General features: G+C 34.9%; 2 protein-coding genes across 6 annotated transcripts in view; one reads left to right on the forward strand and one right to left on the reverse strand.

The window, feature by feature from the left end:
* Positions 1–552: 552 nt before the first annotated feature.
* LOC124352951 (palmitoyltransferase ZDHHC16B-like) overlaps positions 553–27,535 on the reverse strand; it is a 40,607-nt gene continuing 13,624 nt past the window's right edge. For all 4 annotated transcript variants that reach the window (XM_046802695.1, XM_046802694.1, XM_046802693.1 and 1 more), the window contains 2 exons: positions 17,041–17,111; positions 553–3,458 (listed from right to left, as the gene is read on the reverse strand). In XM_046802695.1, the coding sequence (XP_046658651.1) occupies positions 3,341–3,458; positions 17,041–17,111 (189 nt within the window). In that variant the 3' untranslated portion in view covers positions 553–3,340. The remainder of the gene's footprint in view (positions 3,459–17,040; positions 17,112–27,535) is intronic.
* On the forward strand, positions 10,663–17,181 carry LOC124352952. Of its 2 annotated transcripts, XM_046802697.1 has the most exons (3): positions 10,663–10,749; positions 12,038–12,322; positions 14,908–17,181. In XM_046802697.1, the coding sequence occupies exons 2-3, from the start codon at positions 12,317–12,319 to the stop codon at positions 15,385–15,387; spliced, it is 486 nt and encodes a 161-aa protein (XP_046658653.1). In that variant the 5' UTR covers positions 10,663–10,749; positions 12,038–12,316; the 3' UTR covers positions 15,388–17,181. The 2 variants fall into 2 exon arrangements, with proteins under 2 accessions (XP_046658653.1, XP_046658652.1); XM_046802696.1 differs by lacking the exon at positions 10,663–10,749 and having other exon boundaries at positions 11,807–12,322.

A 27,535-nucleotide genomic window follows, 5' to 3' on the forward strand; every position in this document is an offset into this window, starting at 1 on the left:
ATAAACGTATAGGATTGTGAATATTTTTGTGAAAAAATACAAACTGGACCGTATGTTTATATTTTGGCAGTAAATAGCGAGAACACTCAATAATTGTTTTAGTTTTCTAAGTTGTTGTAAATAAATGTAGGTTTAGTTGTTTCAGTAGAGCAGTAAATATTATTAAATTAAATTTTCAGATAAATAAAGGTTTATTTTATTTTGTAATGTATTTTACTGTATACCTATGTTCAAAAATGTATTCTACATTCACAAGCAAACAAAATTCCCACAGCAGGCAGTGTTACAGTTCAAAGAAACTCTCGTGTTACATAGTTAATAATCATTGAGGTATATTTCAAGGACCCATTTTCATGTATCTAACCAAATCAGAATATACAGCACAGTTTCAGCCATATAAAATTTACTTTCACTCGCCTAAGACATTATGTAGTCAATTTCCAGCCCTTGATCACTTGAGCCACGCAGTACAACCTATTCTCTTGTGGATAATTTGAATTAATATTGCAACTGTGACTTTTTTATGGAAAACAAAATAATCAGACCAACATAATTAACTGTAAAACTTTTATTAATAATAATACAAAAGAAGAATAGTGGTACAGTTTATTTCTACAACACCATTTCACAAAATCTTTTTATAAAGTACTTTTGTAAAATTGTAAAATTTAATAATTAAATATATCACAGATTTTTATATAATAAGTAATATGACTAGAATAAAATGGGAATGGCTTTCTACCTTCTTTAATAATGAAGCAGGAATGTTTTATGTTTCACAACAATGCTTTGTTGACTTAAAAACAGTTTGACGGAGTGACAATAAATTTTTGAAAGTTCCATTTTGCTGATGAAGGATAAAAGAATATGTTAAACTACTGCCAGAAAGTGACTGTGTTTAATAAATAAGTATGCCAGTGAAATGTGCAAGAATTCCAAGAACATCTCTGTGACGAGAAACCGGAATTGCAAATTGGTATAACAGAAATTAATGATGTAAAATGTTGTAATGTTCAACGTTAAAATGCCTGCATTTCAATTAAGATGAGGAATTACATCTAATTTCCAACAGTTTGTCATTAGCAGCACAGCGTTAGTAGTATGTATTATCCAACCAATTACAATTAGGACATGTTTGGAATTTTATAATACTCAGAGATAAAGGACGTAGCCAGTGAGGGGGTCCAAGGGGTCCGGACCCTCCCCAAATTTTCAATTTTGTCAATTACTTTTTTACTAAACGGTTATTACTATTTAAATAATTCAGTATTACTGACTTGTACTGCTGAAAGATCGTTCTCAACAAAGAAATGGGTCAAGAACCTTTTAAGGAACAAAATGGGGCCTTACTCTCTGTCCACTGCTGGAAAATATCAGCTGTCTAGACCCCCCAAAATTTTTCTCCTGACTACGTTCTTCTCAGAGATAATTCTAATTTTGAAACCCAATGAATATGATTACTGTGCAACAGGTTGCCAAGGTTGCTGTAGACAATGAAATTTAATCTGTATCAATAACAAAATAGGATCCAATCAGACCTGATTCTTTTCACCACTACAACTGGATACTATCTGTATCAGAGTCAATCTTATAGATAAGAGAAATGATCTTCAGTTTTAATCATTAAGAACAATTTGCGAATGTTTGAGATTTAACATTGATCATATGAAGTTAAAATAAAGATGGCCAAAAGAATGCCAGCTCTTTACTGATAGGTTTCTTCACGAATAGAGTGCCTCAAAAATATTTGGAGTGTACAAGTCTTTTTAATTTACCTTTCCATAAATCTGATCAAGAAATAATATCTAAATTATCTTTCTGGTGATAATTGTTAAAATCTGTGAAGATGTATTTTAACACTTACTTAAATAACAATAAATTACTGTACAACAATACTACCAGAGTGAATATTACAGATGAATTCGGCCCATAACAAATCCATTCTTAATATTGGATTGGATTTATTGTTACAAAGAGTCACCACCAGTAATGAACTTAATTCAAGGAAATGAGTTGAAATACAATGTGAAAATAGTAATTATATTTTACTTACTGGCTTCATTAGCAAAACCTATAACTCGTAGCGCTTGGATAGTTTCAAAGAGTCATCACCATACTGAACTTAATTCAAGGAAATGAGTTGAAATACAATGTGAAAATAGTAATTATATTTTACTTACTGGCTTTGTTAGCAAAACCTATAACTCGTAGCGCTTGGATAGTTTCAAAGAGTCACCACCATAATGAACTTTAATTCAGAGAAATGGGTTGAAATACAATGTGAAAATAGTAATTATATTTTACTTACTGGCTTTGTTAGCAAAACCTATAACTCGTAGCGCTTGGATAGTTTCAAAGAGTCATCACCACACTGAACTTAATTCAAGGAAATGAGTTGAAATACAATGTGAAAATAGTAATTATATTTTACTTACTGGCTTCGTTAGCAAAGCCTATGACTCAAAGAGTTAAGAAAGTTTTGTTTCTGTTTGTCTGTCTGTTCGCACAATATCTCTAAAATGAACTGATCCATAAACTTAAAATGTTATACATGTTAAAAAATAGTTCAAGAGTTGCTCTTTCAAATGTGTATGATAATAGAGCTGTAAAAGTGACATGTATATTTTTATTTGTTAAAGCAACTCACTCTCCAGACAATCCTTGCATTACAGAGTGTTGCAAATTACTTATACTCTCTATACTCATCAGGAACAAATGTCTTGGTATAATCTGTTATACATATAGACCTACTGCTATTGTGTATTATCCACTAACTGTATCTCATATTTTCCATTTTAATGTTTATACATAGTGAGGAAATTTTAAAATGAAAACCCTTTTAAATTAAATAAAACTCCTAAACCTCTGATGACTAGTGGTGAAAATTGGACGGTCTTACTTCTTGGCCATAACCACAAATGGATTGTAAAAGGATACCAAAAACAGCCATTTCAATACGGTATCTTGTTGGTAAACAGGAGTCTGCAAGGACAGCCAAAAAGGAGATAACTGGATATATGGAGGAAGAATTAATCTACAAAATTAAAAGTGAACAAAACTGTCTGTAAGGCCAAAATTGTCGTTGCAGTTAGTACAAGTTGATTAAAGATGATTTTGGGCAACTCAGTACAGCAATGGATAGTCAGTCAACAAAAGCTTTTTGTGTATAAATAGTAACCTATTTTATGTCATTGTCTTTTAAGATAAAATATGAGAGGACCGTAAATTTTGTACTGAAAAACTTTTCCACGATGAGACCACACCAGCATCAAAAGGAGAATGGGAGGCAGTGGAATGTGTGAGGTAGCGCCAGTCTCCCTATAAATACACTGGAGATAGTTCAGCTGACTTTGCTGTGATCCACCGAGACTTCTTCAGTCACCGAGAACACAGAGTCCCATGTGAGGCCGTCGCCCTCAGGCTTGTGTCTGGACGGAAGTAACAGATGCCACCACGATCTGCGAAAAGCAGTAAAATATCTGTTTGCAGCCAAATTATTATATTGTCATTAGTATGTCTAGTATATCAAAAAATAAAATATTTGTTAGATCAATACATGACCAAAAGCCATTGCAACCCTACAAGTAAACAATATAAACTATTTTAGTACAATAAAAATGTCTGGTTGTCTGTTATGTCTGTTGTAAAACTCTTTCCGAGTTTGACTACATAAGTATTGTGTCATTCATAGCACTCAGTGTTGTCTAATCAAGTGTTTTCCAAATTTTCATTCAACAGAAATACCTATTTTCAATCTCCTTTCAATCCTGAAAGCATCCAAAATATTACCTAAGAAACAAAACGGTTAAGCCAAATTTGGCATGAAATATAAGAGATTGTACTCTCTATGAAAGCAGGAATAAGAATATATTTACCTTGCCTTGCTGGTAAATAATCCAATGGAAACATTGGTTCCGTAAGTCAAGTTCCAAGTATATTACATTTTTGTTGTTCATAACTTGTAATTCAATGTGTTACTAACTACAAAACGTATCATTTATCAAAAACTCAAAAAGTCCTTCTTAAAACCGTGTTGTTGTCTGTCCGTCTATGTGTGCATCTATGTGATAACCATTGATAGACAAGCCCTTGGAGATTTAAAACTCGGTACATACCCGTAGGTCTATCTTGGTCCAAGGAAGAACTATTGATTTTGAGGTCAAACAATCAAAATTAAAGATGAAAATAAAATTCAACCATTTTTACATTGTTCTTATGGACAACGATGATGGCAAAAATAAATTTGCGCAATAAATATATTTGTAACCATCCTGAGTACAATCAGATGACATTAAAAATTGTGACAAATTGTCTTCAGAATAATAAAAAATATTTATTTTCTAGTTCTTATTTTTGGTTAGTAACATATTTTATATTTTTGATAAATGCACCAAAGGATAACTAAACGATTAAGCACAGCATTTGATCCGATAGCTATTGTAGGCTAACACTACAACTAATACTGTTTTACTGATGTATTGTGACATGTAGCCAAGTTTTGTTAAATACAATCCTAGTTCCTAGTTATTTAGGGCAGTGCTATCATTCGTCAATTTGTATTATTGTAATTTATTTTACGTTTAACAGTTTTGAGTGATATACTCTCCAGTGGTTTGTTAAGACCTAAATGCACACTCGGGTTTGTCCTCATACTGAATGACATTCAGCGCACTTTCACAAAAAGGTTAAAAAATGTTTGTAATCGGTTGATTTAATTAAAACTTGTAATTAATTTTTACTTCTTAGTGGTTTTTCAGATATTCAAAACCTAGCACCTGATACAAACATAGATTAGGTGTAAAACTTTGTTAGAGAACAAGTCAATTATGTTTTACAAACCATATTTCCACAAGAATTCTTTAAAAAAATATTTAATTATAATTTTGTAGATAACTACTAATGAAACTATACAAAGACCCAAACTATACTCTATAATATGAATTATGTAAAGTAAGAAAATTTGGGCCATATTCTAATTATTTATTAGTTATCAAAAGAAACAAATAAAATAATTAACCTGGGCTTTAATTAGAATTAGTTATTAATTTAAATTGACCTTTTTGAAATTGTTTTACACAATGTTCAAGACAACAAATATTTTTATCTATGTACAATAACACAGTAAAAATTACATCATACATGCAACACTACTTGATGTTTACTCACCACTATTGTAATTGGTTGTATAACAATAACACAACAAATGCAACAGTAATAAATAATTAAATAAACATAAAATACTCCACCTTGTAACCAACCCGCTAGTAACAACAATTTAAACAGTTTGGTTTGCTGATTTATAGACAGATAGCATGTTAACAGTAACAGAATATAACCTCTAATAAGAGACCAATGGGAAAACAAATACATGACTGTGACTATCTACATCACACTCTTGTTTACTGATAGCTATCGTAATCAGGCTGATAAAAGATGGATGGAAATTATTTCAGTGTATTTACAATTTACCTGTACCAACTGTCACACCGAGATAGTTTAAAGGTCCACCGGTCATTTTAGTTTTTGTAACATGCATTTAATACTATTGCTTCAAAACAACCATGACCTTTACAACTAAGTGTATTTTTTTAATCATTATTTTACCAAAAGAACTTCATTTCTTAGGAGTAAACTTGTCCATCGAGAACAGAATACAAGAATGTTTAGAAGCAACACTTCTCCCACTACTGGAACCCTCGCATTCTGCTTTTATCTGGGATTCCACAGAGTCATACGAATTATTAGACTCGGTATTAAAAAAGTGCGGGGAACAAAATAAGATGACATCCACCTACAATAGTTTAAAATCCATTCCGAATGATGTTACCTGTTTGATTACTTTTGATATCCCTGAAACTGATGTCTGTGAAATTCTTTTAGAAAACCATATGAAACTTCCAAAACAACTGTTGACTACTATTCTAGTACAATTATATTTTAAGACAAACTCGACTAAAGTGGACAGTTGCATTTCTGAGCTGCAGCAACATGTCAATGTTGTGTTTATTTCTTTGGAAGACAAAAGAGTAATTGAGAAATCATCACACGTTACTTCAACCAATTCTTCTATTTCTAAAAATCATAAAAATATATGTCATACAAACACTGAATTCTCCACCTCCAACATTCAAGAAAAATTGATAAATGTTGCTACATTTCACTTTCCTCCATTTTCAATTGTAGATGAGAATAATTCAGGTAAGTCAAACCTTACTAACACATTATTGTTCTTTTAGGTTTTTCCAAATTTAAGTGCATTTCTAGTAATACGTATTAAGCCTACAATATGATTATCTTCATTGTAATAAAACATATTCAATTTTTTTTTTATTTAATTAACAACGTTAAACTTCCGACACTTTTACACCCTTATTTTTCAAATAATTATGTGAGATATCTTATTTTAAAGATATTAATAATATGAATCCATACACTTCTTAGTTTATCTTGTTCTATATATACGTTTAATATGTATTTATTTATTTCAAAATAGTTCAATGATGAAGTACAAAAAAGTTTAAAAAAGTTTTTTGTATACGTAACCAATAAAAATGGTATGTATTAGTTATATCTTTTAAATGAGACACCCCCCCCCATCATTCTACAACTAAAAATGAGGGTGTAAAATTGCTTGAAGTTTAATTATTCTTATGGGACCATAATCAAGATGGTCATCAGTACTGTTAGCTCTTGAGCCCAAAATACTTATTTGACTCGTTATAACAGTGAGACTTTTGTTTTAACAAAAATCAGTTAAATTACATTGTTAATGAAAAGGAATTAGTCTTGAAAATTATTTTATTACTATGCAACAAAGCAGGTTTTACAGTTGCCAGAAGTAAAAGTCGATTCAAGTCTATGTGTTTTAAGTGTGCATTTTAACAGAATAAATTATTTTGAGCAATTAAGACTGTGTGCATACGTTTCACTAGATTTTTAAATTAGTGAAGCCTATCACTCGAGGGGCTGTAAAAGCTTTATTTCTATCTGTCTGCACAATATCGAACGAATAAAATACGCTGTGGACAAAATTTTGCATGAAGTTCCTATACAAGCAACATTTATGGTTCATATCACTTAACCCTCCGAGTGGCGGTACTTTTTTCTCCAAGTGGCGGGACATTTTTACTGATTTTGTATGTTCGCAAAAGGAAATTTATATAAAATCCTATATATTATATAAGTATGACATATCATACATCGATTTAAACTTCATAACACACAGAGTAGAATGGTAATAATATGAAAACACTTACCTTGGATTGGTGTAAAAACCAATGGGTTGAATTCCAAAAATAAAAATTCAAATTTTTTTGTTTTATATTAGGCTGAGTAAATGTTCCTAAACTTAATTTTTTAACACAAATCCAAAATAGCCATTTTGTTTAAAATTTAATTCTGAACAAAAATATGTATCCGTTATATGTATTATTCCTAAAAACAACGCACTATTTGCTGATCAAAACTTTTATGTACACGTTTTTTACTGCATTTTAGTCTGTATCAGAGCCAACCTCATTCCTCATCATTCTTCCTGGTTTGAGAGGCTTCCAATAATGTTCCAGGTAAGGGAAACACTCCCTATGAACCCCAAAATTACAAGTTGGGCACCAGAAGTGACTTTTACCCCCTTTTTTGGTGTGTACACACACTGCACAAAGTCTGGTAAATAAGCAATCCCGTGAAGAAGACCTACACTTGGTCCAGGAGGTAGTACAGTAGGTGGATGAACCGTTTGTAAGAGTTCCATTAGTACCGGCATATCTAAATACTATATCAAATTAAAGTTTAGAATCTGGTCTTTCTAACCATACCTAATATATAGCGTTTATGTCACGGCATAACATCGGAAATACTGGAACAATAGAGGCTTGCGTTAATAGACGCTAGAGCGTCTTTGCCACTCGTGAACGAGATTTAATAGACGCTGCAGCGTCTTTCACCACTCGGAGGGTTAATGGGATTTTGCTGAGCGTTACAAAAGTTTTACATTAATATTATAGGTAACCATGATGACAACGAAAATAAACACAATAAATAAATTTGTGATCACTCTAACTGAGTAAATTCATATAACATTTTAAAAAGTGACTTAGTAACAAATCTAGCCTAATGACATGTGGTATAATGTGGCGTACTCCTAACTTCTGAATAATTTAAACTATGTCATTAACTATTGTCATTAATTATTATTTTCAGTTGAATACGATGGGGTGGAAATGAATCTTTTCAAGGAGATGTCAACGTATTTGAACTTCACATGGAGGGTGATAGATCTGCCTGACCCAGGGGGGTGGGGCATGAGGTTGGACAATGGGACCATAGTGGGAGGCATCTTACAACCCCTGCGAGAAAGTCTGGCCGATATAGCGTTCTGCAACATCTGGCAGACAAGTCTATCGTTTGATATCTTAGACTTCGGCCCTCCACTGAATAGGGCAAGTATCAGCAGTATACATCAAGGCCATTTTCTTTAGAGCAAAAATAAAGTTAACATCTGAAAAATTGTATGTTGAACGAAACTTCTTTGAACATTTTAATTTTTATAAATATGAATGTGAGGTAAAATCTTTGTCCAGCCTAAATGATTTTTTTTCTCAAAGATATTCTTGTGCCAATATGAAACATTCAACAATCTTTGATCTTTTTTTTAATCAAGCTTTAAATCTCTTCAAATAATCTCTGTCTTTAACATTGATAGAGTTAATCAGTTATCAAGTCAGTCAAAAACGTTCTGCTTTGCTTTTAAATTTACTTGTGAATATGAAGTAATCACCCTCAAGACAGAATTTCCAGAATCTTCGTATTTCACATATTATGATTCTAAGATCCCAAAACCAATACCCATTTTAAAATGTAACTACTATCAGCTACAGCACTACATATCTACGGAATGTCAATTTTTAAAGATGTATAAAAACATTAGTTTTTTTTTTTCGTGATACTGAAAACAAAAAACTCTCTGTAATTCTTAGAGTCATAAAGAATATTAAAAGGAATTGTCAATTGTATTTCCATTTTATGAAAGTTAAATGGTATTTCAGATTTATGTGACTTTCATCGCCCGGCGGCCCTACCAACTGAGAGAACGATGGCATAGCCTGGTTGGAATCTTCAAAGCTGATGTCTGGCTTACAACTTCTGTAACTTTTGTGACAGTTAGTTTTGTATTTTGGGCAGGACGTAGTAGTCTATCTACCCAGGCTGAGAGTAGACCAAGTAAGTTATTAGCACTAGCTTTGGTTGTACTAGTTACACAGGAGATAAATGATTCATACGGACAAGGTGTGCTGAGGTCCAGATGACAACTTCTGTAACTTTTGTGACAGTTAGTTTTGTATTTTGGGCAGGACGCAGTAGTCTATCTACCCAGGCTGAGAGTAGACCAAGTAAGTTATTAGCACTAGCTTTGGTTGTACTAGTTACACAGGAGATAAATGATTCATACGGACAAGGTGTGCTGAGGTCCAGATGACAACTTCTGTAACTTTTGTGACAGTTAGTTTTGTATTTTGGGCAGGACGTAGTAGTCTATCTATCCAGGCTGAGAGTAGACCAAGTAAGTTATTAGCACTAGCTTTGGTTGTACTAGTTACACAGGAGATAAATGATTCATACGGACAAGGTGTGCTGAGGTCCAGATGACAACTTCTGTAACTTTTGTGACAGTTAGTTTTGTATTTTGGGCAGGACGCAGTAGTCTATCTACCCAGGCTGAGAGTAGACCAAGTAAGTTATTAGCACTAGCTTTGGTTGTATTAGTTACACAGGAGATAAATGATTCATACGGACAAGGTGTGCTGAGGTCCAGATGACAACTTCTGTAACTTTTGTGACAGTTAGTTTTGTATTTTGGGCAGGACGCAGTAGTCTATCTACCCAGGCTGAGAGTAGACCAAGTAAGTTATTAGCACTAGCTTTGGTTGTACTAGTTACACAGGAGATAAATGATTCATACGGACAAGGTGTGCTGAGGTCCAGATGACAACTTCTGTAACTTTTGTGACAGTTAGTTTTGTATTTTGGGCAGGACGTAGTAGTCTATCTACCCAGGCTGAGAGTAGACCAAGTAAGTTATTAGCACTAGCTTTGGTTGTACTAGTTACACAGGAGATAAATGATTCATACGGACAAGGTGTGCTGAGGTCCAGATGACAACTTCTGTAACTTTTGTGACAGTTAGTTTTGTATTTTGGGCAGGACGTAGTAGTCTATCTACCCAGGCTGAGAGTAGACCAAGTAAGTTATTAGCACTAGCTTTGGTTGTACTAGTTACACAGGAGATAAATGATTCATACGGACAAGGTGTGCTGAGGTCCAGATGACAACTTCTGTAACTTTTGTGACAGTTAGTTTTGTATTTTGGGCAGGACGTAGTAGTCTATCTACCCAGGCTGAGAGTAGACCAAGTAAGTTATTAGCACTAGCTTTGGTTGTACTAGTTACACAGGAGATAAATGATTCATACGGACAAGGTGTACTGAGGTCCAGATGACAACTTCTGTAACTTTTGTGACAGTTAGTTTTGTATTTTGGGCAGGACGTAGTAGTCTATCTACCCAGGCTGAGAGTAGACCAAGTAAGTTATTAGCACTAGCTTTGGTTGTACTAGTTACACAGGAGATAAATGATTCATACGGACAAGGTGTGCTGAGGTCCAGATGACAACTTCTGTAACTTTTGTGACAGTTAGTTTTGTATTTTGGGCAGGACGTAGTAGTCTATCTACCCAGGCTGAGAGTAGACCAAGTAAGTTATTAGCACTATCTTTGGTTGTACTAGTTACACAGGAGATAAATGATTCATACGGACAAGGTGTGCTGAGGTCCAGATGATAACTTCAGTTAGTTCTGAGGGCTGACGCTAGGGCTGCGCCACGTAACTTTGATTATTACCGTTCAAACATTTACTGCCTGAACCTCTCAATCCACAGATGGCAGTTCAAACACTTACGTTTGCCATGCCTCAATTGGATGAGTTATTTCTTGTCCTTGGTTTGAAGTTTGTTTTTGACAGTGGAAGGATTGTGAAGGAAACAGGATTTTTTCCGGATATTTCCCATAGTTCAGTAATACAACATAATCAGTGGCCAAATGTTCGGAATAATCCTGTTTATCTCTAGTGTAACTAATAATATCAAAAGTGCCAGAAAAAGTGCTTTAGTTGGAAAATTTATGTTGTCTGTCGATTGTACAGAATACAGGTAGTAAAATATTCACCCCAAAAAACAAAACAAAGTTAATATAAAATAACCAAACTTCCACTGCTGCAACAACCAACACAATAGCGTTGATGTACACAAAATATGGGAGATTCCATTAGACTCCTTCACCTTACACTCGAATAGTATCTTCCCAAATCATGCTTTTTTACTATTTGCACAAGTTGACAGTAAATTATGATGTTATGTTGGGAAAATGCTGAGCCTTCAGAGTTTCAAAGCGTATTAAATGAACAAAAATAAATAAATAATATAACATGATTTTAACGTTGCAAAATTATGTATATTTTGTTGTAATTAGATTATACTAAATTATTTAGTAACTAGCTTTGACTAACACCAAGTATAAAATGGAGAGTATATTGCTACAAATTTGTTGAATCATGTAATAAATAATCCAATAAATACCAACAAAAAAATAAAAATGCTACCAGACAGCACATATTCCTACAAATTTTATTTTTACTCAGATTGACATGACTGAGTAACACTATGTAATTTTTAAATGTTTCCTAAAAATATAAAACAGATCTATTATAAAACAAAAATGTGACATTATTGTGGAACACATAATTAAAAGGGGTGGAAGTATGGTACTTGCCACAAATAAGATTTTTATTTGCTTAGTCATAATAGTCTAATAAATCATCAAAAGTTGTCCTCTAAAACTCCAAAAATGCATACTAATTCATATATTGACAATTTACATACTTGTGTAATAAAAAATAAAAGAATAAAAAAATCCCTTCTAGGATGCCAAAGAGATATTGAAATACTAATCGTTAGTACATACTTCAGATGGTTATTTTCCTTCAGGTCTGATAGACAGTGCTCTGATAATATTTGGGATATTGACAATCTCAACGTCGTACCAGCACACTTCTACTTATCAGCTGAGACTGATTATTATATGCTGGTTCCTGTTCACGCTATTGTTCACGACGGCTCTAAACAGCTCTATTGTGACTCGTCTCACTCTTCCCCCTCTACTCCCCGAGAGTAGACACCCTGCAGCAGCTGGTGGAGGGAGGCTACTACTGGACCCAACCTGCATATCTCCCACGTCGAACTAACCTCTCCAAGTTCTACTTTAACATGGACGTAAGTTGAGGAGACACACTCTTTTAAATGTCAAATTTAACCATATTATGACGACGAAAATGTTTGTAAATTTTCCTAGTATACATACTTTTGAAGTGACAACTTTTTTTCAGAAGGGTATAATGAAGGAAACGAAGGGGGAAATAGGGAGAATACAAATGTTCGATAAATACATTATAAGTATAGTATTAAAATAAACATATAAATAATTTGTATGATATCTTTCAAATTACAATTGTATACATTATAACATTATATAATAATTTGATTCGAATATAAAATTAAAAAGTATAAATTACTTTGTACTTTTAGTTTTTTTTCTAGGAAAGAGACGGTTGTCTTCGCACTTAATCCTAAGAGTACCTTTGCGCCTCCCTTATTTATGTTTATGCCCTTGAAATCTGAGGCTTTTACAGAAGCCAATCAGATTCGAAGGCTCCTGTTCTCTAATGTCCTTGGGGCTGAGGAGATATGCTCCTAGGAATTTTTTCACAAGTTTAATTACTGTACTTATGTTTAGTACCTATTGAGTAAAGCTACTAATGCCTTAATATAAAAAAGGTTTTCTTAAATAATTTCTTTAATAGTTTTATGGATTAATGATGATTATTTTTTTGAATTGTACTTCTAACCAACTGGCTTGAAATGTAACACGTTAACTGCCACCATATATGTTTTCCCAGATATTCCGTATTACTAAATTTATTCCTGAATTGTATGGTCCTTCAAACAATGAGAAATGCACGTCAGGACATTTCTAGTGCAAGTTTGAGACATAGCAATAGCTTACACAAATGGCAGCTCACTAACTATAATGAAATGAAAATGTTCACTGGACTTTAGTAGTGGATGGGCCTAGTTCATCTTCCTCAAATTTCTATGGCTTTTGGTCTAAAAGTATTTTATACAATAACTGTCCTATAAAAAAATGAAGATTTAACAATAACCCAATATTCAACACCAGGGGAGTCTTTAAAAATCAATTCCCTTTTATCTCGTTTGAATAGGATTTTTAAAGAAGAAAGAACACCTAGGAAAAATATTGTTAGATAAAAGTATGTTCCCCATCAGAGCCAGGCTTAATTTTAAGTAGTACCTATTGTAGTATACTGTTAATGGAATGTAATGCCCTGATTCTTTCAAAATTTTATTTTTATCATCTACCTATTAAAATCCCTAATTTCATTATATTAATATGAAATATACAAAAAATGTGCTACAAACAAATCTATACATGATTATGCTACAGTACATTAATAATTCAAAACAAGTTTTCTTATTGCACAAAATTAAATCTACTAAACAAAATTTCCAACCCGATAGGACAGTGAAAATTTACACTTTTAAACAGCATATAAGCATATAAGCTTAGAAATAACTTTAAACTCAATATTAACTTGTCTGTGTTTAGTCTTAAGATGTGAATCTTAAGATATAATCTATGGAGATGCTATAAAACAAAAACATCAAAAATATCATATGGTTTTCACCAACCTGCTCAGGTTTGGCGGCTTGTTCTAAACAAAAACTGTGCCGACCCAATCAGGGCAGTGTAGCAGTTAAAGTGATAATTTAAATATTTTGGTTCTTTCACACGAAACAAGTATTGTTACATATGAGTTTTTATTGAGAAAATACATGACACTACGGGAGAAAAATAAATGCACGGGAGAATTTATTGGTATAATCATATAAAAAAACTGAATAATTACAATAATGAGAGAAATTATTTCCAAACTGACATATTTTAGAATGAACAAATGCATACTGATTGAAAATCATATAATCATATAAATCATTATTATCTTTTTAATGTTTATTTGTGCTAGTAATTTTCTTGTATTAAAATAAAATAAAATACTGTTAGAAGCAGTTTATTTTTCACACATCTAGTATAGTATCAAAGTCTTTAAAAAAATAAAATAAAACTTACAATTAGTTGGAGAAAATATTAAGTAAACCCATGAAAAATATCTAACAAATTATTTTATACAGCAAGAAACACAAATTACAAACCTATTATATTTAAGTTTATTTTAGGTTTTTACTATATTTAAGTTTAGTAACTATTCAGTAGAGCTGCTATTGCCTTGTTATATGAATAAGTTTTTAATATGCATATAATGATTATTAATTATATATCATTGCATCATACAAAAACTATTGTTAAATACATAAATAAAATTGTTTTAATATCAATATAATTAGTGCCTTAAATAATTGAGCTAACTGAATTTCTAAATATTTTTATAATAATGCAAGTTTACAGCTAACTAATTACTTTGAAAAATAATTTAAATGTTTTTATTTTATTTTGCACGACAAAAGTAATTGTTACTAGAGCAGCTGGCACCAAAATAGTCTAATTAGCGGCTGTTGCTTTTGAATCCCTCCTCTACACCCCTCACCATTCACTATTTTACGTGAATGAAGAATTATTGATCTGTCTTAATATGGTCAGCAGCAATATGACAACACCAAAAAACCACCTCAAATATTATTGAATTATTTTTGTGCTGGCTGCTTTAATAGCAACATTTTAGTTCTATAAAATAAACCAAACTTTACACTCAAATATTTTTCAGAACCCCTGGCATCTCCAATTTGAAAACAAGTACAGAAAAATAGAACCGCAAGACATCGAAGATCACATCAGCAGCGATTACAAAATAACATTTGTTGCTCAGCGATGGGGGGACTGGGTCGCACTAGAGATCGACGGGTTGGACGAAAAGCAAGACCTGAGGGAGTTCAGAGTAATGCGTGAATCGACAAGAGAAGCTTACACATCATTTGCATTCAGGAAGCACTTCCCTTTCTACGAATTGTTCATGAGAACAACTCAGCGATTTATTGACCACGGTCTGTGGGCCTATTGGGGACGTAAGCTCACTAGCAAGAACTTCAGTAGGAAGGAACTTCTTGTAGAAAAAGACGTCAAAGTGTTCAATCAACCAGAGCAGTTGACTTTGACAAAACTACATCCTGTGTTTGTTTTACACATCATCGGCTTGTCACTATCGTTTCTTGTGTTTTTGATTGAGTATTATTACTGTTATTCTTAACTTGTACACTGATTTAAAACTGATTATTCAAGATTTAAACTTTGAGGAGTTAGTCAAAAAATTTGTGTGAGCAACATTTTTTGCTGTACACCAAAACTGTACAGTATCAAATAATAAACTTTCACCTACAATTGGTGAAACACCTGTACGTAAAGTTGTATTCAACATACAATTTTTTCAATTTTGGCACTATTATCTTCAGTGTGAAAGTTTGCACACAAAAACAAGTATTACAATCGTTTTTCAAAATTAATATTTCAGCAATATATCTTTTTCTTACAATTTCGTAATAAAAATATACTTGTTTATAAATGCACACTATCTAGTACCATTGTAATAAATATGTCCATACTCTCAATAAAACAATAATACTGAACAAACAAGTTTATTACCAGTATTCACTATTATAAGAAACACTAAAAAAAGACTGCTACAATTGCCACTACTACCTTATCAATTGTGTTGTTTTATTACACACTAAGATTATACGAGGTAGAGACAAACAGTTCCCGGAATTGATGAAAATATATAACCAGCAGTTGGTACTACTTCTGGATATAGAATATCTGTAGTGATGGTATCGCTCAGTTGCAATTGTTTACTTGTGGAGAGTGTTGTTTTGTGTCTGCAAGTTAATATTCTCAATTTTTTTAAATGGAGATTAGTGAACAGCAACCAAACATTAAATTATGTGCTTTGCGTCAAAAGTTACCTAGTGGCACTCTTGAATTGTTAATTCATGCTTACAGAGATAAAGTGTTGATGAGTCAACTCTATGAATGGCACAAACACTTCCGTGAAGATTGTATAAGCTTTAAAGAAGACTACATTCAACTGCAACCATTGAAGAAAACATTGCAAGCTATATGATCTAACAGGAGAGTAACAATTGATGAATTGCATTTGAGGTAAATTTACCACATGGTAGTGTCCACAGCATCCTTCTTCATTTGTACATGCATTGAATTATATTTTGCTTCATGACAACGCCCTGCACATCAGTCTTTGTTGGCACATAATTATCTAGTGAAGAACAGTGTTACCACGCTAGAACATCCACCTACTTGCCTGTCCTGGTGCCAGCCGATTTCTTCCTGTTCCCGCAGTTGAAAACATTGTTGAAGGGAAAACAATTTGCAGATGCTGCGGCTCTCAAGGAATTGGCAACGAAAACAATTAAAGACTTTCACAAAATGATTTCCAAAAGTGTTTTGAACAGCTGTATGAACATTGGGGCAAGTGTGTTGTTGCAGAAGGAGAGAATTCTGAGTGAAAATAGATTTGTAAGTTTTAACTTTGTTCAATACATGTAAATTAACTTTTTGTCTCTAACTCATATAAAGGTCCATACAATGAGGCATATTATGTTATTTCAGTTGTTAATGGGGTTAAACTATTATTAATTATCTATTTATTACACATAACAGTTATGATGGGAAGTGTTGATTCAATTGAATATTGACTTTAGTTCCATTTTAACTTCCATTTAGTGCAGCATCTTAGATGAAACACTGTTACAAATTCAAAAGTAATCCAGATGAAGAGATACACTGAACACTATCTCATCAGTTGCACAATTCAGTGCACTACAATGTTTTAGACTAAAGCAATGGTTAAACTTTAAATTATTTAACTTATGTAAGTAAATCTTACCTTCCTCTTTCCAAACCAAGAAACTTTCTCCAATTTTTATCCCTTCCAAAATTGTATGGGTTAATGTAAATCTGTAACAAAAATACATATTTCCATGAATTAACCTTTGGTGAGCCACTAACGTCTATGGACGTCATGGCTGAATATGTTATAACAGCCACAGACGTCAATGGACGCAAATGCACATTAATTGTTTAATTTTATTTAAATGGAGTTAAAAATTTGTAAACGCGAATGTGACAATACAAGTTGATGTCAAAATAAGGCTTGCTGGGATACTGGTGCCGTGTCGAGGTCAAAGGAACTAAAGCGTAGAGAAAATGGCGTGCGGTCTATTGTTTGTGTGTCACCGTCAGAGCCGCAGACATCCCCTCACGCACACTCACTGCTTAGTCTCAGTCGGTCGGTCGGCACCGCACATCCCTTGTGCTGCCTGCTGTTGCTACGACGTAGTCATCTCGTTTATATTGTAGTATAATTTATTTTTGTGGAAACTTATGATACGACATCAACCTATAAATATATCGGAGCCTTGTAAATATAACTGCAAAACTTGTGCGGGAAAATCCCTCTCTACACCCAGACACGTGCTTCGAAGAGTACCATACTAAAGTTGTTTAATGGTTAAAGACAAGACTTGTAATTTAATTTTATATAAAAAACTGTGAGGGAAAAAAACTGCACTTTATACAAACTTTTCATAAAAAAAAACAAAGTTTCATTTTAGGCAAATTTGTTTCAATTTTTAAATTTTGTATTTAAGTTAAATAATGTTATGTTTGTTCTAAATAACAGTACTTATGCCGGGGGGCGGGTGAATCGAAATAAAGAACACTTTTACATTTCTTAAAACACGGCCACACGAGGGGTGGTGTGGCAAGCGAGACTGGGAGTTGACTGACTACCGGCTCAAGGAATGCTCGGACGAGGCAGTGACCAAAGGAGAGGGGGGTCAGGTGATCTCGAGTAGCCAATGCCGTTTATTCAAAATCATACGATTTTAAAACAGCCCGACACATTACGTCATATGGGGTGAGGTGCACATGTTGCAAATATATCTAAACTTACTAGATAATGATACAAAGAATATTCATGTATAACAATTTCCTCCCTATTAAATTCAGAAATTACAAAACAAATCAAATTTAAAAATTAATTGTCCTTCAATACTTTGAATGCTTCCTCTTGATACTTAAAGTAATAATTGATAAAGTACTGATCTGACATGATTCTATAATTAACAACAAGTTGACAAAAAGTAAACACTAAACAAGTTTAAATTCAAATAAACGCTTGATAAAACCACAATATAATAAAAAGAAAAACACATAATATAACATAATACACAACCATTACTGAAATAAGTACATCTTTATTATAAGTCAAGTTTATTTACAGGTTTTCTAGTGCGCTCAGGATAGCGTCGCATCCGACTTTGACAGGTGCTGTCAAGAACAGCTGATTTTACGCGCGCTGATACGGGTGTAGTACGGTGCGGGTAGAGGGGGAAGAGAATGACCTTCCACCACTCGCCGTAGTGGTTGCCATGCCAACTGGCGATCAATTTACGTCATGTGCAGGGGGAGAGTTACACTGCGATTGGTATTGCGGCGCTGCCAAGTCTACGTCTGCGCTTGCGGAAGTAGGGGTTGTCACGTTTCTCGGTACAGTTTTCTGCTACACTGCACTCGAGTCTCTGTCTAGCGAACTGTCACTCAGGACCGATCAGTTGATCTATGTGACGTTTCGTTACAATGCCAGAATTTAACTCTATTTCATACATAACAGGACTGATTTGTTTATTTAAAATACCTTGCAACCATTTGTTGTTTGACCTGTAATCTCGCATTAATACAGTTTGACCTGGATAAACTACCCTAGTAATATTTTTATTAAAACTAGTTTTTTGCTCTCCTCTTGTTTCTTATTTACAAACTGGGTAATGTTTGGTCTCAATAGATCCAACCAGGGTGCGCAGTTTCCTGCCAAACATTAACTTGCTTGGTGTTTCATTGGTAGTACTATGTACAGAGTTATGGTAGTCAAATAATATCCTACTCAAGGCTACGCATTGTCATGAAATGCTCGCTTTAATTTGTCTTTAGCAAATTTCACGCTGTTTACTGCTTGGGCCATTACTTTTTTGGATGATACACAGGACTGAAAGTATGTTTTATACCGTTCATTTCCATGAACTGTTTGAACTCCGATGAAGGTTAAAGGGTGGTCCATTGTCAGAATGTAAATTAAAAGGTAGACCAAAGCGACTAAATAGCTCTCTTAGAAAACTTATAGCTAGTTTTAGCGGAAGTTGAACTAACTTCGCCTACTTCTAACCATTTTGAGTGAGCATCAATGACGATTAAATACATTTTATTTTTAAAAGGTCCTAGGTAGTCCACATGAATACGTTCCCAGGGAGCGGAAGGATAGTGCCAAACATGTAATTGACTCTTTGACGGGTTGTTCCGTTCCCGGAGACAGGAAGAACAACTGTTTAGCCATATTTGTGATCTGTTCATCAATACCGTTCCACCAGATTGTAGCTGCGTGCTACCGATTTCATTTTCACAATACCTAAAATGACTAGAATGAAGCTCTTTAAGTACATAATCCCTTAAAGTTACTGGTACGACTACTTTATAAAACCCTGTGATATCTGTGGTATATTATTGTGGTGTATGTAATATGTTGGTAAAAGTGATCGTAGAATAAATCCTATTGGCCAAGGGATGACGCTCCCCCTCCTTAACCTGCCACCCCCGCCGCAAATACCTCAGTCATCTCCTTCACCTCGATGCTCCGGTCAGCGTTACGCCCGCGGCCGTTATTGTATCCATAAAAAGGTCGTTTCATTCACCCAGTCCCGTTAAGTAGTACAAGATAGCACAAAGTGGCGACGAGAAAATCGGAGTGTTTAGTGGTCAGTTCGGCAGTTATTGTTACAATTGCGATCTGCACCGTGTAAGCGTCGATTGGGTTAGCGACCGCATGCATCTCAATGGCGTCAGTAAACAAAGTGAGTGTTTCAGCCTAGGAGGAAGGGAAGTGAATGTTACGAATTCGATATTAGTTCGTTATTCAGTGACATTGCACCAAGGAAAATGACGGGAATTATTGGTAGCGTGGGTGAGTTCGACTCCAATGAAGAAACGTGGGACTCGTACATAGAGAGGTTTGAACTATTTTTAAGTTGTAATGATATCGATCGTTCTAAGAAAGTGAGTACCTTGCTGACAGTGGTAGGAGTAAAAACGTTCAAGCTATTAAGGGATTTGTGTACACCCGATAAGCCTTCTACAAAATCGTACGATGATTTTAGTGAAGCTAATTAAGGACCATTTATATCCGACTCCATCTTTTATAAGTGAAAGATATAAGTTCAGTTTACGTAACCAACATGACGGTGAAAGTGTAGCTCAGTACATTGCTCAATTAAAAAACTTATCTAAATACTGTGAGTTCGGTGCTAGTCTAAATGACTATTTGAGAGATCGTCTTATTTGTGGAATCCGTTCAGAATCTACTAAAACAAAGACTTTTGTCAGAAGCTTAATTTGACCTTCGACAAGGCGGTTCAACTGACATCGCAGATCGAGATGGCAGAGAAAAGCGCGGCATCGTTGGCGTCAGGCGGCCATGACACCAGCTCCGTTCGCAGCGTCCATCGGCTAGCAACGTCATCGGCTAAGCGTCACTACAACAGACCTGAGTCAGCGCCGAGCGGGAGAGACAACGCTTCGCGTCACCAAGCCACGCCGAGTACCACACACGCACATCGGTCCAGCAGCACTAGTGTAGTGAAGTGTAACTGTTGTGGCACCGTAGGTCACTTCAGTAAGCAGTGTAAATATTACGGTTGTGTTTGCCATAAATGCGGCAAAACAAATCATTTAAAGAAGGTATGCCGATCCCAGGCTAGGGGTAAGTCCGGCAACAATTATTCTCATTACAGCAATAAGGGTAATTTCAATAAGGGTAAAAATCATTTTGTCAAAAGTGTACTAGACAATAATGACGATGAAACAGATGTAGTAGAGTGTATTGGTAATTTGTTTGAATTAGCCACAGTCTCTAGTAGAGTTGATCCCTTGAAAACTAAAGTAACTGTTGAAAATAAAGTAGTATCTTTTGAAATTGACACAGGTGCTTTCTGTAAGCGTAATCAGTGAATCCTTTTATCACGAGAATCTAAAGTTCCTTAACTTGTTACCTACTGATGTAAAGCTTAGTTCTTACACTAATGTACCCATACTTCCAATAGGTAGATTAGAAGTAAATGTTAAGTATGAAAGTCAAAATAAAGTCCTGAGTTTATTTGTAATTAAAAATGGTGCACATCCACTCATGGGAAGAGATTGGATCAAGGAGTTAGGGGTTGTAATTTCTTTCAAGAATAAAGAAGTAGTTATTTGTAGCTAAAATGACAATGATGTAAAATATAATAACTTAGTAAAGAAGTTAGTTTCAGAGTATCCAGAAGTGTTCTCTAAAGAGTTAGGTCAGTGTAATCGTGATCCTATCAGACTGGTGCTGAAGGAAAATAGTAAACCCCAAATATACTAGTCCTAGACCATTGCCTTTCACATTAAAAAGCTAAGGTAGAGCAAGAGTTTAGAGCGTCTAGTAAACGCTAATGTTTTGATGCCTGTAAGTAGTTTCAGAGTATGGATCTCCTATAGTTCCAGTACCAAAGAAAGAATGGCAGCAGCATTAGAATTTTGTGGCGACTTTCGTTATTTAAATTCTCAGCTAGAGATAGATCGTTATCCAATACCTAGAGTAGAGGATCTTTTCGCAGAAATGCAAAAGGGTGAATTGTTCAGCAAAAATTGATTTGAGTCAAGCATATATGCAATTGAGACTAGATGAGTTTTTTCACAGAAATTATGTACAATTTCAACTCACAAGGGGTTGTTTGCCTATAAAAGACTTCCTTATGGAATAGCTAGTGCAGTAGGAATTTTGAAAAAAGTAATAGAGCAAACTCTACAAAGGCTTACAAGGTGTGAAGTGTTTTTTTGGACGATATCATCCATTTCCGTCCAAATGATGAGACTCATTTTAGTAGACTAAGAGAAGTTTGTGAACGACTTCGAAGGGTCGGTTTTACAGTAAAACAAGACAAGTGTAAATTCTTTGCTTCTGAAAATAGAGTTCCTGGGATTTTACAATTGACAAAACCGGACTGCACACCTCGGAAGCCAAAATAAAAGCTATTGTAGAGGCTCCAGAACCTAAGAATGTAACAGAAGTAAAATCCTTTGTAGGGTTAGTCAACTACTATGGCAAGTTTGTACCCAAATATATCAACAGTTCTAAGACCATTGTACAATCTGTTAAGAAAAGATGTAGAATTTTCCTTTGATAAAGAATGTGTAAAATCCTTTAAGCAACAAATCAAGGAGCTATTGTGTACAGCTCCAGTGTTAGCACACTATGATCCGCAAGCTCCAGTAATACTAACGACCGATGCTAGTGCATACGGTATAGGTGCTGTATTAAGTATTGTAGATAGCAATGGACAGGAAAAGACCGGTAAGCTATGCTTCACGTACGTTAAATCAAGCAGAACGTAACTACTCTCAAATTGACAAAAGAGGCATTGTCCATGCGTCTTTGGTGTTAAACGTTTTTCACCAGTATTTGTATGGACGACACTTTACGTTAAGAAGTGATCATAAACCATTAGTCAGTATTTTTGGACCTAAAAAGGGTTTGCCAGTGTTCGCAGCAAGTAGACTTCAACGTTACTCTTTGTACCTCAGTGGTTATAACTTTGACATAAAATATGTTAAATCAGATGACAACAGCGCAGATGGTCTGAGTAGATTACCGTTGAAAGTGTCAAAATCAGAAGACAGTTCTGAATTGCTAGGGTTAGGGACCTATTTACATTTTGTAAAAGAGAGTTCTTTGCCAGTATCATGTGAACAAGTAAAAAGTTGAAACCCAGAAAGACCCAATACTAAGAAAAGTGTTAGGCTATGCTATGTATGGATGGCCAAGCCATATTCCTAAAGACAATATAGAATTGTACCCGTTTCTTTGTAAGGAGAGAGGAAATAGCTGTTGAGCAGAGTATCTTGATGTGGGGTTACAAAGTAATAATTCCAAATAGTTTACGTAATTATGTTTTAAACGAGCTCCATGCTTCTCATCTCGGTATAACAAAAATGAAAGCAGTAGCTAGGAGCTTATCTGTGGTATCCAAAATCTGGATAAAGATATTGAAAATCTTGCTAACAGTTGTTCATCCTGTCTTCTTGAAAGACCGAATCCAAGTAAAAGTGAGTTACCACCATTGGCACTATCCTAGTAAACCATTCGAGAGAATACACGCAGATCATTTTCTATTATAAGAATAAATTGTATTTAATTGTCATAGATGCGTACACAAAATGGTTGGAAGTTTTTGAGACAAGTTCAACTTCCGCTAGGTCAGACTATTAGTCATTTTCGTGAGTTGTTTTCAAAGGTTCGGAATACCAGTCACTTTGCATAGTGACAACGGTCCCACCGTACAGTTCAATTGATTTAAACAATTTCCTCAAACACAATGGTATCAAACATACAACTAGTGCCCCGTTTTACCCTAGAAGTAATGGCCAAGCAGAAAAACTCAGTGGCTTATGCCCAAGTCTAAACTGAAATGTGCTTTCAGAGAAAATGTAAATATTCAAGTAGCTTTAAGTAGGATATTATTTGACTATAGAAATTCAATTCATATGACTACAAATGAATCACCAGCAATGTTAATGTTTGGTAGACCACTTAGAACCCGATTAGACATTTTAAGACCTAATGTATCTAGGGTTGTTGAAGAAAAACAAGGTAAACAAAAGTTCTATGCTAGAGGTAGTAAAACACGTATTTTACCAATTAACCAAACTGTGTTAGTAAGAGATTACAGTAGATCTCAAGAGCGATGGGTAGAAGGATGTGTAGTAAAACAACTAGGTGCAACAATGTATTTAGTGAGGTTAGCGTCTGGTATTGTTTACAAGCGTCATGTTGACCAGCTGATAGCAGTCGACACTGCTCCAGTGACAGATCAAACAGCTGAGGTAATAACAGCTGAGAGCCAGCAGACAGCGCGCTCTGACTGTGCAGACGATAGTCCAGTAGGCAGTAACCGCACAGCTGATGCGCCGCGGCATTCTATTTCTGTCCGCCCCAGTACAGCTATGTCACCCAACGCTTCTCATACTCACACTACCTACTCCAGTCCTATTACTCAACGTTCACCACTTGCTCGTTCCACTCCTGTTCGCAGGTATCCTCAACGAGAGCGAAAGCCAATTACAAGGCTAGATTTGTAATAGTAGTAGTTTAGAAGTGTATTACGGATAATGAATTTAATAATGTGTTTTATTCCAATATTTTATTATTATAATTATTCCAATATTTTATTATTATTAATTATTCCAATAGTTGATATAACAATATTCTTCTCATTTTGTATTAAAAAAGGGTATTATAGGTTAAGTGCTTAAGAATTTATGTAATTGTTTTTTTTAATGTAACAAAATTGTGTTTCTAACTAAGAAGGGAGGGATGTGATATCTGTGGTATATTATTGTGGTGTATGTAATATGTTGGTAAAAGTGATCGTAGAATAAATCCTATTGGCCAAGGGATGACGCTCCCCCTCCTTAACCTGCCACCCGCCGCAAATACCCTCAGTCATCTCCTTCACCTCGATTGCTCCGGTCAGCGTTACGCCCCGCGGCCGTTATTGTATCCATAAAAAGTCGTTTCATTCACCCAGTCCCGTTAAGTAGTACAAGATAGCACAAACCCCACATAATTACTCCAAATTCAACTGTCAGATTCGTTCTGTCTCTGGAAATACGAAGTAAGCTCTTCGCTTCCCTCAGAAATGACATTAGGCCAACCGTGTATAATGTAGCCATACACTTTTCTTAAAACTGGATCTTTCTGTGTATCTGATTTACATGTTCAAAAGTCAAAGGTAATGAGCTTTCTTCAATACAATGTAAATATGTACCTTGCCAACGCAAACTCATCAGTAGCATTGTTTGTGATTGACACTTAAAGGCAATCTAGATAACATATCTGCATTATTTAGTTCCGTCTTTTACGTATTGAATGTCAAATTCGTAACCGGACAGGAACAAAGCATATCTTTGCATACGGCCGGCAGCAAAGATAAGTAAACCCTTTTTTATTTCCAAAGATACTTAAAAGAGGTTTGTGATCAGTGTACAAAATAAATTTCCGACAGTACAAGTATTGATTAAACTTTTTGACTGCAAATACGATAGCCAGAGCTTCTTTCTCTATCTGTGAATAGTTCCGCTCAGCTTGTGAGAGTGTGCGTGACTGATAGGCTATTGGTTTCTCTATACCACCTGGTGAGATAACACTTAGGACGGCTCCCAAGCCAACTGAACTAGCATCTACGGCTAACTTCAAAGGCAAATTAGTGTCATAATGCGCCAAAATTGGTGCGTTTGAAAGTAACTCTTTTACTTTGTCAAAAGCTGCGATACAATTCTTATCAAAATTAAAAGGTGTGTCCTTCTTAAGAAGACTGTACATGGGGACTTAGTATGTGGAACAATGTGGTATGAACTTTGAGTAGTAATTAATTAGACCTACTAAAGCTTTGACCTCTGTCTCTGTTTTAGGTATGGGGAGCATTCCTAATTGCTTCTACCTTAGATTCGGAAGTGTGTGCAACCCTTCTTTGTGAATACAGAAACCTAAATACTCCACTTTAGGTGCAAAAATGTGCATTTATTCTTTTTTTACTGTGAGACCATTTTCGCTTAGGCGCTTGCAAACTTCCCCTAAGTTTTTGATAGTGTAGATCATCGTTTACAATCTGTAATCAATATATCGTCTAAAAATACAACAACATTGGACAAGTCTTGTAAACACTGTTTGATTCTGTACTGAAATATACTCGTTGCGGAAGAAATTCCGAAACGGCATTCTTTGATAACTGAATAACCCTTTATGGGTACATAATTTCTTAGATTCTTCATCTAACTCTAGCTGCATATAAGCTTGGCATAAATCTATTTTACCGAATTTCTCGCCTTTCTGTAAACAAGTAAACATTTCATCTATTCTGGGGATAGGGTACTTTTCAACTTCTAAACATGGATTTAAGGTAACTTTTAAATCTCCGCAAATGCGTATTCCTCCGTCTGGTTTTATTACTGGAACAATGGGAGTGCCCAGTCACTACTTTTTACTGGAACAAGTACTTTTTCCTCAGTTAACCTTTCTAGTTCTTTTTCGACTTTAGTTTTAAGTGAAAAGGGAATGGACCGTGGCTTAAAATACCTTGGTGTGGCGTCAGGTTTTAACTTTAATGTAACTGGTTCACCTTTGTATTGACCTAATTTGTCACTGAAAACTTCCGGAAATTCTTTGATCAAATCTTTAGTTAATTCCATGCAATGTTTACTCGTAACATCCGAATTACTGTCTTTATTGCTTATGCCAAATATTTTATTTTTGAAAGATATTTCCACAACCGAGACTTTGAAGCCAATTTCGTCCTATGAGAGGGTGAGCTCCTTTCTTGATTACAAACAATTCAAGAAATTTGCTAACTCCTTGATATTGAACATCCACTTCAATTTTCCCTAACGGAACTATAGGTTCATTCGTATACGAACTTAGAGATAAGTCAGTGGGCAATAATTTACAACTATAAAGGTTTTCTTTGTAAAATTTTCTCGCTGCACACGCCTACTGACGCGCCTGTATCAGCCTCAAAATAGATTGGCTTACCCTTAACTATTAATTCTAATTTAACCGGACTAACTTTAATGTGCTCAACTTCCCTTTCATTCATTTTAAATAAATTTGAAATATCTTCCTCATAGCTTTCAGGTTCAACATTACTATCAGTGTTTTGACTACATACTTCTTCTACATAATTATGTCTACTATCATTTTTATTTTTAAAGTGTTTTTAAACTTAGATTGTTGGTTTTGGGGCTTACCCTTTGATCGACAAACCTTAGCAATGTGATTCTTTTTTCCACACGCGTTACACGTAACACCAAACAATCGACACTGATGGCGCAAATGGCCCACATTACCACAACACGAACACTGCACTTTGTAGTCGTGCGAAGCGCTGCTTTTGGGGTTGTGGTGGTGACTTCCAGGTGTGGTAGCGCCGCCGGCACCCGCCGATGCTCTGCTCCCAGCTGTTACACTGCGGTGATTGAGCTGTCATCTTTTGTAGTCGCTCGGCGTTGCGGCTTCCGTTTGATCGCCAAGGCTGCTGCATTCTTCTCAGCGGCTTCTGCTGACGTGATGATTTTAACTGCTTGGTCAAATGTCAAGCTGGATTCTCCTAACAGTAGTTTTTGTTTTGTTGCTTCATTTCTAATTCCAGAGACTAAACGATCGTTATATCGTAATCGTTTAAAACTGCCCCAAATCACAATGGGTGGACATCTTTCTTAACTGGGCGATGTAGTCTGCTGCTGATTCGCCTTCGTGC

Source organism: Homalodisca vitripennis, chromosome 1 (assembly GCF_021130785.1).
Source record: "Homalodisca vitripennis isolate AUS2020 chromosome 1, UT_GWSS_2.1, whole genome shotgun sequence".
In the NCBI taxonomy this organism is placed as follows: Eukaryota; Metazoa; Arthropoda; class Insecta; order Hemiptera; family Cicadellidae; genus Homalodisca; species Homalodisca vitripennis.